Here is an 18,769-nt window from a genome sequence, read left to right on the forward strand (position 1 = left end):
TTCTTATTTTTCCTCCATTTTCCTCTCCCAACACTGCTTCTGACCCAGGGCAGTGGACAGGATGCAGGGATGACCCGTCATCCCGGAGGTGCCAAGATAGGAGGGAGGGAGGGGAGTGGAATATATGGGAAATGAAATGGGTGGGAGTGATTTCTATGCCTTTTTCTTTTTGGCTACCCCCCCCCATGTGAGGGGGAAAAAGCCTTTGGTATATGTATGTATGTATCACTGTCATTTTCTTAGCACGTCCCACAGCTACCAGCACTCCCTATCTTCCTCCACATTCAACAGCTCTCTAAAACACTCGGCCCATCTTCCCCTTACCACTTCCATTAAGATCTGTCCATCTGTGTCTTTAACCTTTTCTTTTCTACTTGACTCACCTCCGCTTCTTCTCTTGATTTATGGGATACTATACATTAAACTTATAGTCATGTGAAAATATGGTGAAATAAATATAATATGGGGAAAATCATCTTACATACATACATATACCAAGGCTTTTTCTCCCTTTCAAGGGAGGTCTTCAAAAAGGAAAAGGTATAAAATCACTCCCACCCATTCCACCCCTGAATACACTCCACACCCCTCCACCCTCCCTCTTATCTTAAAACAAAAAAGCAAAGGCAAAATCATCTTGTATAAGAAATTTTCAGCTTCACTAACACCTTCTTTCTCATGCAGCAATTATTTGTTGGTTACACACCTTATATCTATATACCCAGGGCTTCTTCCTCCTCTTTACAAGGGAGGTATCCAAGCATGCACCCATTCCCATCAACCATATTTGTTTCCCTTTTATCTTACCTTCTCATGGATGAAGGGTCCTCCCTGTCTCCTGCCCACTACCCAGGTCAGAATCAATATTTCAATGGTTACACATACATACACCAATAGACATTTTCCCCTTATGAGGGAGGTGACCAACCCTTTAATCATCCCACACCTATTTGTTTTCTCTTTTATCTCAGCTATTTGTGAATGAGGGTCTATCCCTATTTCTTGCACACTGCTTGGATTAGAGGCAGTACAGCAGGACCATTTTACATAGCAACTAAATTCATACCTGGTATTTTAATGGTGAATCAATAGGTTTGAACTCCTGTGGCTGGCCTTCCAACTGGTACACGATAAGGTTGCGGTTTGCAGTACCTACTACAGCCATTGGATATTCCACGTCAGCACAGTAGCATCGCTCAGGAAGATTAATGCTCATGACGGGCTGTGGTTGCCGAGTGTCCCAGAACTGAAATGTAAATAAAAATGTTTAAACTTAATGCCACTTGACTCTCATTCCACACTACTGCATAAAATATTCACAACACTATACTATTTGTGGTATATCAATTTTATTCTTTATCCACAGTAACTGTGGAAATGAATGATAAATGTTTGTTTCCTTTTTAATCCATGAATATCTAAGTAATAACATTCTATTAAATCAATTCATCAATCTGTTGCCCCTGGTCTTTCTTGCAGAAGACCTACAGCCTCCAGGCAGGACCAAAAGTCAATTGGAGAAGATATACTGTGATGTTGTCAGAGGACATTTAGTGTAGAGCATAGTAGTATGAGATGTTCTTTATCTTCTACATGGTGGTTGCATCTGGGGCAGTTTGAATCTATGGCCAGGCCTATTCTGTATTGGTACTGTCTTAATGATGGATGGTGTCCCCGTGTGCTTTGTGTCTGGTAAGGGGGGGTTTCTCTGGGATTTATATCTGGTGATTATTACTGGAGTATTGAGTTTGGTGGTCTTTCTAAAGCCACTTCCACATGGTTGAGCACTGTCCATCACGCATGGGGGGTTTGCCCATCTATGGGTACCTTTGGCAGGTAAACCATCAAACTGCCAATTCCCAGCACTATTGGACGGCAGTGGGCATAAGCTTGACATCATTGCCAAATACACAAGGTAAGGTGTGAGCAGACTCAGTACTAAACTAGTAGGACATGATGTCCACACCAAGTACATACTGGTCTCAACAAGAGACAGTAACATTAATTGACCTGTATTGAGCACACAGATGTTTATGGAATGTAAGGTGTGACACCATGGTGATCACACTGCACTAGACCACTCGCTCACAACCCCTGCTTATGGCCAACTAACCACCAACCATCATAGTCAGCTGTGTGGACACCTTTGCGGGGATAGTCTAGAGGTTTTGCCCAGTTAGGGGGCAGCCTGCCGGGCACAGGTCAACCATGTGGGTGTGGAATTAAAGTGCTTGTTTAGTTATAGGGGTGTGAATGTGTTTCTGTGTGGATGTTTTGTGTGGTTTGGGTGGCTGGTTCTGGTAGTATGATGCTATTGTAGATTTTTTTGTTGCATTCTATTGGTATTGTTATTAAGGGTTCTAATGTAGAATTCTGTTCCAACCATTTTCATGTCATATTCTATTGGGAGGATTTTGGTTTCTGCATGCAAGTTTCCTCTAAGGTGCTGCAGTGTCCTGGTTGCAAAAGGCTACACTGCTGGAGTCCTTGGACAGGAAGAAGAGAATACTGAATGTAGGGAGGAGAGCTGGGTAGATAAGAGAGGGTAAAGGGTGCAGATGGCATGGCCTTTGTGGACATTTCACCCACGGACGTTTGGGCCAGCATTCTCATCCTTTCCCAGTGTCCAATCCCCCCCCCCTTCTCCTCCTCCTCTTCCTTCCCCCCCTTTTCTCTCCCCGTTCCCTCCTTTCCCCTTATTTAATCTCAAGCATTTGTATCTCAACTTGTACTTGAAAAAGCTGTAATAAGCAAAACGTCGTACAAATAAAGGCTCCGTCCTCATATGGTGTTTATCTCGTCAATCTTGTCGGCAAACTGCCACTTTTAAGCTCTTCATCCTACCATTTGCCCCCTCTCTTTCTGTCCCCTCACATCTTTCTCATCCCACATACAATCTCTGTACACTTTAGCACTTCTTCCTTGAAGCATACCCATTCTTCTTCTACACCTTTTACCAAGTCACTCTTCTAAACAAACAATACAACTACTTAGACTTACTTTGAGCGTTTTGTCCCACGAGCCAGTCATAATACAACTATAGTTGGAGGCCTTGATCCAATGCACTGTCTTCACTGGTGCTTCATGCTGAGCAACTTGCATCTTCTGGTTACTGCCCAGGTCCCAGCAGTGTACTGTTTTGTCTGCACTTGCCATGAACACCTGTATTTATCAAACACATTCTTAATATTATCGTTTACATTCATAAAAGGCAAATTATTTATTGGAACACACTATGGCTATATCTGTATGCAGTCCTGGAGCTGCAACGTCTACGTCGTGGGACCACCCCCCAACCCCAAGAGTTGGGGGCCAAACAGCAGCAAATACCCCTGGCCATCAGCTCTACGCAGATGGCACCGATCCCCAAGGAGGAGCTACGCCTACCTGGGGGAGTACCACAATCCTTTTTTTTTTTCCAACACACAATGTTACGTTTTTTCTGCACTGAGGGGTCATTTTCCGGCGATCACCCCTCTTCTTCTACTTTTAGCCGGAGATGTAGAGAGCAATCCTGGGCCCACCACAAAATACACATGCCCAACATGCTCTAAACCCATTACTTCGAGCAGACAGACAAAGGGCTCAGTTCAGTGCAATATGTGCAAAAACTGGGCCCACCTCACTTGTACAACACTTGCTGACACAAACCAATACACAAACACTTGGACATGTTCTACCTGCCCTCCAGTAACCCCAATCCCACCTCCCCAACCACAGCCAACACCCTTACCCACTCCCAATTTCCCTTTGCCCTTACCCCCGATTAGTACTCCCCTTCCTTTGTCCCCGATCTCTCCTTTCCCCCCCTCTGACCCAGATCCTACACCTTCCCCACTACCACCCCAACCTCAACCCCAAACGGCAACATACAACACATACAAAACACACAACATCAACATATTACAACACAACATTGACGGTATAAACACTAAAAAACATGAACTTGAACACTTTCTTAAACAACACAACATACACATTGCAATTCTACAAGAAACAAAATTAAGACACTCACACAAAACACCGTCATTTCATAATTACACCACCATCAGACAAGACCGGACTGACGGCAATGGCGGTGGACTCATCACCCTGATCCACCATTCCATCTGTTTTGTGGACACAAGTGCCACAACCAAAATTCTCCTCCCTACCACAGATAACACAACAGAAACCCAATCCATTCGTATCAGCACAGGCAACAATTCAACACTAACAATAGTTAACATGTACATTACCCCCCACTCATCCCCCACAGTTCCAAACACCTTCAGACCTCAACTCAGCCAACTAACCTCAATCCCCAACCTGATCATGGGTGGTGACTTCAACGCCAAGTCGTCTGCCTGGTTTGTCGACAACCCTGACACAGACAGAGGGCTTGATATACAGACTCAATTCAACTCATTGACTATCATGAACAACACGCATAATCATACACATATCCCATACCAAGCCCTCTACACTCCCTCCTCTCCTGATATCACCTTTTGCTCCCCCTGCCTAACCCCAACAACATCATGGAGAGTGGTCGGAGCCCTTGGTTCTGACCACCTTCCAATCATCATCACCACCAAAACAAGATGCACCCCAGCTGGCCACAGACACACTTACACCAATTACAAGAGAGCTAACTGGGAAGCCTTTAATGAAGAGACAGAACAACATTTTGAAACACTTAACAGTACACCAATCACAAACATAAACAATGCTGTGCACGCTTTTAATACAATCATACAAAACGCAGACAAGAGATACATCCCTAGAGGCAACAGAAAATCACACAACCCCAACTTCACACCAGAAATCCAAGGCCTCATCAGACAACGTGACACACTTAAACACGATACCCCCACACCTATCCCTCAAAACATAGCAGACCAAATACAAACACTAAACACTGTGATTGCCAATAAAATACATGAACAAAAAACACAAAATTGGCAAAACTTTATCAATACACTTGATCACAAAACAAACACCAGCAAATTGTACAAAACACTCAACAGCATCACACTATCCAACACTAACACTACACGCTCTCACGCAGCAATAATCACAACAACAGATAATCTACCCTCAAACAGACAACAAGCAAACGCACTCATACGTCATTTTGCACAGACGAGCCATCTTACATCTCACCCTGACGACCGACGCACCATTCGACGTAAGAAAGACTTTCCCACAGACTCAGACTATACACCCTTCATAGACAGTCAGACAAAACTCATAATGCATAGTCTCAAGCACTCATCTGCCTGTGGCCCTGATAACATAAGCAACATCCACCTAAAACACATTGGACCACAAGGTATACACGCACTCACAAACATTGCAAACTACAGCTATTCACACAACACAATACCCGACATCTGGAAGCATGGTAAAATAATCACCATTCCAAAACCGAACAAAGACCCAACAATCCCAACATCGCACCGCCCAATCACACTTCTCTGCACCCCCTCTAAAGTCATTGAACGCCTAATACTTAAACTTGTCACACCATATATTCCCCTTGCTGACTCACAACACGGTTTTAGGCCACTACACTCCACAAACACTCTTCTGACAAACCTCACACAAAGAATTTTAGATGGCATCAATTCAGATAGGCCCCACCACAGAACACTTCTTATAACATTGGACATTAGTAAAGCTTTTGATGCTATCCCCCGCCACAACCTAACAAATAAAATATATAACACAGACATGCACAATAACACCAAAAGATGGCTGGCCAATTATCTGGTAGGCAGGAATGCTCATGTGTCATATAATGGCCAATCATCGCACATCAGAAACATTAAGAACGGAGTACCACAGGGCTCAGTTCTATCCCCCACATTATTTAATCTATACATGCATGACTTACCCACGCCAGACACCTCAGAAATACAAATCTCTTCCTACGCAGACGACATAACAATCACATGCACACATCGTAACACAGACAAAGCTGCAGAAATAATCCAGCCTTACCTTGACACACTCAACACATGGTTCATCACAAACAGACTCAAAATAGCTCCAACCAAATCTACAGCAACACTTCTCACCAACTGGACAAAAGAACACAAATACATACCTCATCTCTACATCAACAACACTCTAATACCACACACAAACACACCGAAAATTCTTGGTGTAACATACGATACATCCATGTCTTTCAAACAACACCTCACAAACATAAAAAACAAATGCACACCTAGACTTAACGCACTTAAGTCAATCACTGGAACAACATTTGGACAAAACAAAGAAACTAATATAACAGTATACAAACAATGCATACGCTCAGTGATGAATTATGCGAGTCCTGCATGGGCTCCTAATCTCAGTGAGACACACCACAACACCCTTCAAATCATACAAAACAAAGCCCTAAAAACAATTACAGGCTGCACAAATACATCACCTACAGACCATTTACACCATGAAACAAAAGTCCTCAAAGTCAAGGACCACCTCGACATGAGAGGCACACAAACACTTGCTGCAGCCACCACAAACACATCACACCCGCTACACTACATAGCAGAACACCCACACACACCAAGAAACATTAAAACTACACCCATAGACCTTTATTACAACCACCAAATACCAGCCTCCGGAAACATATTCATAATCATATCACTCACCGCTCCATTAACACACTGAAAGACAACACACTGCTGCATGCCAGACCCCCTGATATCCACCCTTCTGAATCCTCTCTCCCACGTAAGGACAGAGTCCACTTGGCCAGACTGCGATGCGGTCACCACCCAGCACTTCTAAGCTACCAGAAGAGGCTGGACGACCGTGTTGTGAACAGCTGCCCAGGATGTAACACTTCACCCCATACCATACAACACATAATGGAAGACTGCATTATACACAATCATGCACGCAAACAACACAACATACACTCTATAAAGGATTTGTGGAAAAACCCAGTTTCGGCTGTGGCCTTCCTTGAGGAGACGGGACTGCTCGGACAGACAGTCTAGGGAACGACGACAACAACAACAACAACAACTTATTAAGCAATACATGTAATAAACCCTTCTGGTTTTTTGGCTCAATAAAAGCATTTATGTCATATGAGTCTTAGATATAGAGAGCTCTTGTACCATACCTTGGTGCCGTCATCATGCCATGCCACATCCATGACTGGTCCTCCCATGGTCTGCTGTGCCTTCCCAATAGTCTTGCCATCTCGCTGCACCTCCCAGCATCGCACCTGGAAAGCAAGGAATTTACAATTTTATCATCTCAATTTTTAGATACTTGGGTGCAAATGTGGCAGGAAAAGGTGGAGTGAAGGTGGAGGTAGAATGTAGATTGAGACAAGCGAGTAAATGCCTTGGTGGATTAAAAAGTGTAATGAGGAATAGACATTTGGGAATGGATGCTAAGACGAGGTTATATGAAGGAGTGATTGTGTCTACAGCACTGTACGGGGCAGAAACATGGAACATAAGAGAAGAAGAGAGGAGGAGTTTGAATGTGTTTGAGATGAGGTGTCTGAGAAGTATGATAGGGGTTACTAGGCTAGATAGAGTGAGAAATGAGGAGGTGAGGAGGAGAACAGGGGGTGGAAAGGGAACTGGGAGATAGGGTTGATGAAAGAGTATTAGGATGGTTTGGACACATGGAAAGTGAGTGAAGAAAGACTAGTAAAAGAGGTATGGAAGGAACTTTCACTAACTTCCTTAATCTCTCCTCTGATCCTGCTACAAGCACAGTGTCGCCAGCAAACAACAACTGGCTAACCTCCCATTTTTCTCAATTTTCTTGAACCATTTCCAATAATTTATTTACATAATTAAACAATATAAGTGTTGAAATAAGGTTTGCACTAATGCATTTTTAGGGGATGCACCCATTATACTTGAGTTTTTAGTATTCCCGAGGGGTCATGGAATCTAACCCTCATAAATAATGGAGGATCACTGTATTTATGAGACAATGTAGTTTTTTCTTTCCACATAATAGGACTGGGAAAGTGGTGCTCCTTTATTTTAGGGGTTCTCTTATCTGATAAATATATGCTTAAACTTGAATTACACCTAAGAATTTTAGGGGTCAACTTATGCACTAAATTGACTCATACACTGGTATATGTGGTAATACACCTAGGTCTCTCATTACAACACTTGCAAACTGCAAGACCCAAGACATACACCCACTTCAGGAATGGGTGGTGTTTTGTCCTGGGCCAATTCCAGTAGTGGGTTTATGCCCTGGGCCCAAACATCTGCACAAGTGACGGCTGGTGAGTGTTGGATAAAGAGACCTAGGTGTGCCCTTACATTGCAACATATTTGGTCAGTTTCACTTTTAAAATCAGGCTGGCTAAACAGTTGGCCATTTCCACATTTTTTTTTTTTTGAAGATCAGTTTCCCTATTTTCCCTGTGACTTTTCAAGATCGCTAAGCAACTAATCACAATACATTTAGGTTTTCAGGAACCCTAACTATGTAATAATGGAGCCCTGTAGAATGAATGCTTTTGAGATGAGGCATTTAAGAAATACTATGTTTCAAGAGTGAATGGAGTTAATAATGTGGAGAAAAATATACAGTGGTACCTTGGATGTTAAATGTGGAGAAAAATATACAGTGGTACCTTGGATGTTGAACTTAATTCATTCCTGAAGACCATTAGAGTTCTACAAAATTTGAGTTTCAAAGCCATTTTTCCTTTTTTCTTTAAATATGAAAATTAATGTAACAAACAGTATACAGTACACTTACACTGCTACTTTTTTACATTTTAATTCTAAGAAAATGGTTAAAGTCTTCTAGGATACTCTATATCAATGCATACACATAGAATGCAATCCTGTAAGATACACCCATCTTTGTTTACATTCAATTTCCAAGAAAAGTTCAACTTCTGGGGCAAAAGTTTCTCCAAAACACTGTCTGGATTAAAAATTGTTGGACCTCTGTGGCATTCAAATTCTGAAATAGAAAGACACTGTACATGCATACATACAGTGGCCGCGAAAAGTTTGGGCGCAAAATTATAGGCACCCCAACTTTCCCCTAAACTCAAAACATGCGAAAAATACAACTTTCCACCCTAACTTTTCGCTATTTTTCAATGCTAGCGTTTGTACCCGTATTTAGCCGAGACAATACACACTATTTGGCAACTCTGTTTAGGTGCACTCGATGTCACATGGAGTCACTTTCTAAACATCTCTCACGGAGAGTAGTCTTTTTTTTGCGGTGGTCTCTGTTTTTGTGCCTTGATATCTCTACTTCTACGGTTCTAACTGCCTCCTAATAACCGTAGGAGGCAGTTAGAACCATAGAAGTACGATTTGATATCTTCCTTGGCCGACCAGAGCGATGCTTTGGAGTACGAATGATGTCACTTCCTTCGTCTCGAAATTTCTTGGTCCACTTTTGCACTTGACGCACTCCAATTCCCACACGAGTAGCAATATCTTTACACTTATAACCCTCCTTATAGAGGGTTATGATTGTAACAACTGTGTCTCTTTCCAGCTCTTTACCACTTCCCATTACGGAGATATCAAGGCACAAAAACAGAGACCACCGCAAAAAAAAGACTACTCTCCGTGAGAGATGTTTAGAAAGTGACTCCATGTGACATCGAGTGCACCTAAACAGAGTTGCCAAATAGTGTGTATTGTCTTGGCTAAATACGGGTACAAACGCTAGCATTGAAAAATAGCGAAAAGTTTGGGTGGAAAGTTGTATTTTTCGCATGTTTTGAGTTTAGGGGAAAGTTGGGGCGCCTAAAATTTTGCGCCCAAACTTTTCGCGGCTACTGTATACAAAAAGGCCCCTCCCCTTTACCAAATGTAGATATATCATACAAAATAAAACTATTTCTCTCTGACTTACATTGTTATCCCAACTCCCTGCAACCATGAAGTCTGTGCCAATGGATGCTGGCGAGAAGGCCATACACTGGATCGAGTCATCGGGTGGGTTTACTACCTGATGAAAAATAAAGGTTTGTAGTCACACATTAACATGATACATGCACTTTGAATGTATAAAAATTTTCAACTTAAACCAAAATGGCAAGGTACAGAAGAACAGCCTTCCATTTCCACTACCTCCAGCTTTGCCATGAGAAAATTACATCCAGACCCCTTACGAGTAAGTACTGCCCTAGGGCAAAGTTCTCAGTGATCCCCCACTCCTCCCCTTCCCCCATCACCACTTCCCATTTCCACCATTCCTTACTGCCTATTATAGTTATTGGCTAGCAAAATAAATGGATTTTATAAATGTTATATAATGTCCCTATTGCAGAAAGAATAAGGGAAAAATATTTCATATTCTGTTGATCCTAATGCCAAATTTGTATATTACGGTAAAATATACAGGGCTCCTTTGACTTTTTTCTTTATTATAATTATTTTGTCAGCATTGTGGGTGGTATGTGCAGACTAGAATTGCTGCCTACCTAAATGTGCCTTCCCAGGGCATATGCAGCCCCCAAACCCCCCCATGTGAGGGCCCTCATTATATCTTATTTTTTTCCCCAGTAATATTACCAGTTCATCCCCCGCCAAGCAAATCACCAATTCAAAGCCTTCTGGACCCGAGTTCCCAAGCACCAGTTGGTTAAATTTACTCATAAAATGTTCACACGGCCATTGCTCCGTGGTGCAGAGGGCTAGGGGGTGGACCATGAACTATCCAGTGCCTGGTTTGAGTCCTGACCCCAAAAAACCCCATTCAGCAACTTCCCTTGTGGGTTCATGTCTGTAAAAGTGCAGTGAACTTCATGTCCCCTTCAAGATGTGACTAAATAAATGTACCCCACTCTACTCATGAGCTAACCTTCCAATTGGTTGTGACTCCAAGATAGTCTACTGAGCAACATGAAGACCATATATAAGAGAGAGGGAGGAAGGAGGTATATTATATATATATATATATATATATATATATATATATATATATATATATAGATAGATGGATAGATAGATATACCAAGGCTTTTTCCCCCTTACTAGGGAGGTAGCCAAAAAGGAAAAGACATAAAATCATTCATTTAAAAGATGATTTCCATGAGTTTCCTTGCATTTACTATCCAGAATGCAAACCACATTCCTGTCCAAATTTTTATGACATCCCTATTTTTTAATCCATCCCCTCAACAAACATCATCTGGTATATACACTAACCTCAAAGTCCTTCATAGGGTTGGCTGTACTTGGAGTTATGGTGCCAGTCGAGAATCCACTGAAGCTTGTGCTTCCACTTGTAAATCCTCTGTTACCAAACATGTTATGTGATCTGTAACAATAACATCCTTATATATTTTTTATTCCATTGGTATCACTTCCTTCACAACAAAGAATAATTAATGTGTCAAATCAATACACCACACAGATTGATGAGTGATTCAGTTTAACATCACAAACTCCCCATATCAGGAAGCTAGGACATTGCCCCTTACAGAGGACTTTGTAGCATGGAATTGTATTAACCATGCCCTTGGTCCAACTCGCTGGCATCAGGGTCGAACTACTGTCACCTCAATCTCCGACACAAGTAGGCATTCAAACCCATTCACCCAGCGACCACCCACACAGGGTAGTCCAAAAGTAGGTTCATAATTCAGTTTAATTTTTCAACCTTTTTTTTTTTTTTTTTTTGACCCAGTGTCAATTAACTGCCCTGATTTCTTCTCACAGAAAATCCCTAGCCCCCCAAGAACTGGCTACAGCTGCCAGTTTGTCCCATGAGTCACTCAGTATAGAGATTTTGTGTTGCTGTCTGGAATGAATGAGTGTAGGACAGTGCAACTTTTTTTTTTCTTTTTCCTCCAAGCACTTTGGAACCCATGGTGCTCACTAAGCTGTCCTGGAATCATTAATGGAGTTGGACTTAAGGCCTTAAAAGGTGACATGGGTATATTTGCTTTCTATCCACACCCAATCATTTTCATGTGCGGCTCTGTGGGAAGGATTTTGACTCCCGAGTGTAGAGGTTTTCTGTTTTTCCACATTACTTGGTTCATACACACTTACATACACCCATATCTCCATCCAAATCTCACCCTTGCTCACATCATCCTTGATGACAATTTTCTCCACCTCATCACACACCTATCTTACCACTTACTAACAATGCCACTCCCTCCCTTACCTTCTTCCTATTCCTAACAACCAAACTCCAGTTCCTCTTTCTTTTTCAGTTTCTTTTCACTCAATACGATGGTGGCATAACTGGAAACGTGTTGGTCTTCCATTCGCTTAGTTGTGGACTTGAATCCCACATTTCTCTCTCATTCCTAGAAGTGATTGTCACCCGGCTTAACCCCTTCACTCCGGGCCAAAATCTCGCGGGCAGCATTTGCTGCCAGACATGCGATGTTGCGTCATAATACTCGCATTATAAAAAATAAAGTCACCACTGTATTAATTGTCACGCAGGTACACTACAATAAATATAATCAAGATGTCGACGTCGGCATCCTCGCGTACCCACTTGCTCCTCATGACGCCTACATAGGCATCACCGTATGGAAGGGGTTAACAGTCCAAGTGTATGGAGCAAAGGCTACAGAGTTGGCTGCAGATACATGCCTCCGAGTGTAGGCTCCTCACTGTCTTTCTTGTCCCCTACACCACATCTACAAACATCCAATGATCCCATTACTAGGTTCCTCATCCTAGACCCTTTTTTAATTTGATTCTTTGCAAGAGAAAAAGACAGAAGGAAATCCCCTAGTCCCCTTAACCTATCCCATTAAGTGCTTTCTATGACACATATGAACATGGCAGCAGCATTCCTCCCCCCCACCACCACCACCACCATCATCATTGCCAGGGGGGTTAGAAAAGGAAGAGGTGGAATGGTAAAGAATAAGTTCAACTGGGCAGGAAAAATACACAATCTAGTATCAACTTTTTTCCATAAATTTCACTACAGAATTGGACCACTTTCTTTATTACAATATAGGACTGACTTTACACCTGTTCTAAATGACAGCCACTAGGGAAGACGGCAGACAGACAGAAAGTGCCACAAGGTAAATTCAAATTGCTCATTACCCTTGCCAGCCGTGCAGTAGGGTTGGTTGGTGATCTGGACAATGACAATTTCCAGAGAAGGGCAATCCAAATAATGGCAAATTCTGAATAATGGCAATCCAGATATGGTTAGGATTATTGTACTACATTTACTTTCGATATATGGCTCACTTCTGTAAAGAGCAAAACTATCAATCCCAAATATACATACATACACATTTACACATATAACCAAACAAGCACTACTAAGCAGAATACAAATAGCATAATTCACCAAGAAATCAACTCTGCAGAGAAATCACCTCCAAGACAGATAAGGGTGACACTAGCAAACCTCCGTTTCAAATCACCACCCTTTGCTAAAATAGTACCAACACAGAACTGACCTGGCAACAGACACCAAATGCCTAAGATGCAACTAACACACAGAAGACACAAAACACCTAATACTACAGTCCTTCACTCACACCCTACAGACAATACAATATCTCTTCAGTGAGTTACCTTACTTATGGACCTAACCAGTGGCTGTGACCAACTACTTGTGGACTGGGTCTACTGCAAAAGTTAACTGAGACAACAATTTGTAAAGGGATGTACTTAGTTCACATCCACATTGGACATGAGATACATGTGCCTCCTAAACAGTTCTTTGACCAATCTACTACTATATATTCTTTCCACATTGCAAATTAGTGCCCCTGGCTTTTCCTGGACTTCTTTCTCAGATGCACTTTTATTTTATTTTCTGAAAGAATACAAACTTGCTAGTCTATGCGTTCAGAATGTTGAAATAAAAGGCATACTAATTTGTAGAACAACTGGTTTCCATTCTGTGAGTAGGCTGAGCTACCCATAACATCCATCCACATTATTACTTGCACCAACATTCACTGAAAATTAAATAAGTAGTGTCCAAAGGAATTCTTCTTTCCATATGTCTTTAAAATTAACCTTTTGATAAAATTAGGAAATATAAAGTCAATGACAATATGTATACAATACAGCAGTATTTGATTAGGCTATGGCAACTAGCATATATTTTGACCAGTCTCATGGATGTTTTGATATATGAACATTCTGACTTGTATGCATTCTGGTCATGAGGAAATTGGTGAGGCATTAGCAACATCTGGTGCCTTTGGTCTATATACTGTGACTTCTGATCAAGTTAGATTTACCAGTTGAGTTAGAGAAGGCTTTGGGAGCAAAAGTTTAGCTTCAATCAGCAGCAAATCCTGACCTGGTTTTCAAATCAGTGCAACTTTTCTAACATATCAAGTATGAAATAAAATAAAAAACAATAAGAAATAAAAAAGTGGGGGTATTATGGCCCTGGCACATTTTGCTATCCAGAACACATGGACATTCTTAGCAGTGAGCCCATAAGAACATAATTTCACTTCATCACACACAAGAATTATCACTGTTTTTCTAGTTATCTTGAGAGGTTACTTTCTTCTAAGTATCACTTTCAACAGAAAATTGGAGTCACCTGAAGAACTGTTACCCCAGAACGTCCACCTGAAGAATCATCACCCCAGGATACCCTACCTGAAGAATTGTCACCCCAACCAAAAACACCTGAAGAATCATCACCCCATTTAGGTTAGGTTAGGTTAGGTAAGGTTAGGTTAGGTTAGGTTAGGTTAGGTCAGGTCAGGTAAGATTAGGCGAGGTAGGTTAGGTTAGGCTAGGTTAGGTTAAGCTATGTTAGGTTTGGTTAATTTAGGAATCGTCGCCCTGGGATATTCCACCTGAAGAATTGTCACCCCAAAATTGCCCACCTGAAGAATTATCACACTGTCAAAGTCTGGGGTGACAATTCTTCAAGTGATCTGGAAATTGCCACAAACAAATAATAATAACACTTTGCTAAAACAAAGTCTTAGAGATGCTCCACATCCCTAAATACAGTTTCACTAATTTATGGCTTTAGTAATGAACGAGAACACAAACCTACTTAATCCTTCACTGGGACCGACTTTGGATGACTCAAACTCTAATAATCATCTATACGTAATTCATAAGCACTACCTTCAACTAAACCTCTTCAGCATGGTTCCCAACAATCAGCAAGACAAAAACAAACCAAAATTCTCTCCAGTGAACACCACATGAATACAATTATAAAGCAAAACCCCAAACACCATACACCTTTCACACAACCACCACCAAAGAAATGCCCCAAAAAAAAAAAAAAAAAAATACACCAGTACCATACTCCTCGAATATTTATAACAACCTTCTACCTATACTATATAAAACATTGGCACAAAAACATATACTCAGATTACTAAACAAACCTTTAAAGACAGACCATCAAACTCGATACTACAACAATCCCCAGACATAAGCCCACAATAAAAACCCTCCCACACCTTATAAAAACTATACTGGCATGCTTACACTTATGACAGAATAGACCTGGCCAGAATCAATCTGCTCCAAATGCAGCCACTAGAAAAAACAGAACACTTTATACTACAATACACAATACAAACAATCCCTTGACAATATATCTTCCCTAAATGGATTATGGTTCCACCTGGGTCTTCCCCATTAAGTCGTAGGTCCTCTGCAAGAGACGAGAGTTAACAGATTTATTGATTGTATTAATCTACAGTACTTACACGGCTTGCATACATGAGAGTAAAATTCACAGCCACATGAAATTATCTTTCTTATTCACCCTACTGGTATGTGGTACAGCGCAGTGATGAATCAAATAATTATTACCTTAGCATAACAAACTCGTGTGTCACTGCCCTCATACCCAGGGCAGTGGACAGGGTGCAGGGATGACCCGTCATCCAGGAGGTGCTAAGATGAGAGGGAGGGTGGAGAGGAGTGGGGTGTACTTGGGGATGGAATGGGTGGGGATGATTTTAAGCCTTTTTCTTTTTGGCTACCTCCCTTGTAAGGGGGAAAACGCCTTGGTATATGTATGTACTTTTCATAATAAAAAACATTCTAAGCAAAGCATAATTTTGTAAACCTAATGGCAAAATGTCAAGGATTTGATTCAATAGGTGGAGTGGAACCACCAAAGAGGCACTAAAATAAAGGGCAGGTAAGTCACACTGTGACACTGGCAGTACATCTAAAAGAACTGGTAAAAAATATAGAAATCCTGAGGTTGTATTGCATTAACACACATTTATTTGTGGCTTCAATGTAATTCATATTAATTGCATGCCTTTTACACAGAAAACTAATTTGAGGACCACAATGGAAATAAGCTTACATGCTTTTATGTGTTACCCTTGGCATTTGTAATTGTTATTTCGAACTATGTGTTCTTTTCTTTATTTGCACTTCATGTATATTGATTAAATGCCAAATAAAATTACTTACTTACCAAACGTCTTACACCTTAATAAGTATATCTGGGTGAGCATAAATTCAGTTGCCTGTATAATTGTTTACTTTTACATGAACTATCATGTTCATGTATTCACTTGTCTTGTAGTATCCACCCCCAGTACTCAGTAGTATGGCAAAAGATATTAACCTTTCGGGAATTCCCTCCTATTCAACAAGACACTTAAAACACCCAAAACCCTGCTATAATTTGAACAACTATGTGATATCTTCATCCAATCAATACATATTTTGATTATCTATGGCTGTACTGGATTGCGTAGCTCTGTAACCATTCCCGAATACGTTTAGACAAATTGATTACTCAAATTACATAGTATGTATAGTTAAACTCTGCGTTACTGCATATTTAAACAACACTGAAAGCTTAACTAAAATTTGGTCTGAAACCTTAAAGTGACATGTTGTTCGCTGATTAAATGGAAAGTTGATATATAGTTGTAGTCTTGTACGTACCCGCTACTTTTCCTGCTTCACATCAACAACAACACGTTTGTTTGCAACATGTTATAAAGAATTGGTTTGAATCAAACATTACAAAGTTAGTGTATAGTGAGTATTTTTAAAATATATCTGTAACTAAATTTCAATTAGTGACTAGGTAAGTATTTCTTTGGGAAAGTTATGATGCTACGCGAAATAAAAATTAACTTGACTAAGCTCAAGTCAAGATTAAAAGAAAAGAACGTGTTGTATGTCAGAAAATTGAATTATAATGTAAACTATACATTTTCATGAGAAGGAGACTTATATGAAATATCATAATGTCTAAACTATAAGAATGCTACAATGACATATGAAAATAGCACACAACAGTTCGGCGCAATTTCTAATCATTGAATTTCCTCCGGGTTATCAAAACCAAGCTCTTATTATTTCATTATAGAATACACTCCTAACATTAGACAACAAATCCGTGATCAGAATGACATGTTATATACCATAGATGTGAAAAATAGATTATATAACTCTTATGGTGTCTCAAAGTTTAAGTGTTAAGGTTTCGGCCACTGCATAGGCCCCAGAAACTGTAATGTAGCTGTTCCCAAACTATGGTATGCGTACCACTAGTACGCGATGGCCTTACAGGTGGTACGCAGGCACATTCGGAATTATGTGCGATTTTCAGTTGTTGGCAATTTGGTTGCAAACAATTGAAAATACGTCGCGTAGCGGCCCACTGGCACAGCCAGTTCTCAAACTGCCTCCGTACTGTGAAATTGTATCTTATCACCTGGTAAAGTAGTAGTTTATTTTGTATTTCTCTATTGTACATCTCCATTAGAATTTAACAAAGAAATTGTGTCATTTGTTGATGGTACATTTGTGTATTTTACTTATGAATAAATAGATATCTGATAGATTTTTTTCTGGAACCAGGTGGTACACAATCAGAGTAACTTGCACCCAACAATTACACGAATGATTACAGGCAGTCACAACCTAAAATAACATACATACAATTATAAGTTTCTTTCCCATTTATCTTCTCACCTCCCTGCCATCAGCATCTGCACAGTCGACTACCGCTTTAGCCGAAGAGTTGACTGTAACTGTATCTCCCACAGCTAGTGCTCAGATTCACTCTCACCCCCACTGACAAAACCTTTTCAATACTATTTACTGCCGAAGTCTTTGCTGTCCTCACTACCTTGTGTCTTATTTCCAGCTCTCCATTCTCATCCTTCATTATAATTTTTGAATGACACAGTTCCTTATATATATATATATATATATATATATATATATATCTATATATATATACATATATATATATACACATATATATATATGCTGAGACATTCTGACAGGATGACGTAGGTGGAGTAGGAAACACAAGGGTCTTAGTCAGTCTTGAGTTTATTCTTGACTAGTTTCGCAGGTATGCTTTTTCAAAGGAAAGAAATGAAAAGGCATACCTTTGAAAAAGCATACCTGTGAAACTAGTCAGGAATAAACTCAAGACTAAGACTCCTGTGTTTCCTACTCCACTTATATATATATATATATATATATACATATATATATACATATATATATACATACATATATATATAAATATATATATATATATACATACATACATATATATATATATGTGTATATATATATATATATATATATATATATATATATATATACATATACATATATGTATATATATACATATATTCCCACCACCTACTGATCCACGATATCTCATGCTGGTAACCCCGCAACAAGGCAGCTCGGGAGGTAGGGAGGCAGCAGCAACCTCTTTCAGTGTTACCACCCCCCTGCCTGAAACAGACTTCTACACTACCCTCCACCACGCATAACAATAATTACAGCATATTTTTTCTCGAAAAATACCTGAC

General features: G+C 40.4%; 1 protein-coding gene across 6 annotated transcripts in view; it reads right to left on the minus strand.

Moving 5' to 3' along the window:
- The window catches only part of Rae1 (ribonucleic acid export 1), a 26,130-nt gene extending 9,088 nt beyond the window's left edge, over nucleotides 1-17,042 (minus strand). The window contains exons 1-7 of one of the 6 annotated variants that reach the window (XM_076197716.1): nucleotides 16,869-17,038; nucleotides 15,438-15,488; nucleotides 11,175-11,286; nucleotides 9,877-9,972; nucleotides 7,130-7,234; nucleotides 3,001-3,162; nucleotides 1,067-1,246 (exon numbers count right to left, since the gene is read on the minus strand). In XM_076197716.1, the coding sequence (XP_076053831.1) occupies nucleotides 1,067-1,246; nucleotides 3,001-3,162; nucleotides 7,130-7,234; nucleotides 9,877-9,972; nucleotides 11,175-11,276 (645 nt within the window). In that variant the 5' untranslated portion in view covers nucleotides 11,277-11,286; nucleotides 15,438-15,488; nucleotides 16,869-17,038. Of the gene's footprint in view, nucleotides 1-1,066; nucleotides 1,247-3,000; nucleotides 3,163-7,129; nucleotides 7,235-9,876; nucleotides 9,973-11,174; nucleotides 11,287-15,437; nucleotides 15,489-15,767; nucleotides 15,857-16,385; nucleotides 16,644-16,802; nucleotides 16,836-16,868 lie in introns of those variants that run through there. The other 5 variants (XM_076197715.1, XM_076197717.1, XM_076197713.1 and 2 more) reach the window with 5 other exon arrangements.
- Between the last annotated feature and the right edge of the window lie 1,727 nt (nucleotides 17,043-18,769).

This window comes from Oratosquilla oratoria, chromosome 14, assembly GCF_046742065.1.
Source record: "Oratosquilla oratoria isolate Oo_2021 chromosome 14, ASM4674206v1, whole genome shotgun sequence".
Taxonomy (NCBI): Eukaryota; Metazoa; Arthropoda; class Malacostraca; order Stomatopoda; family Squillidae; genus Oratosquilla; species Oratosquilla oratoria.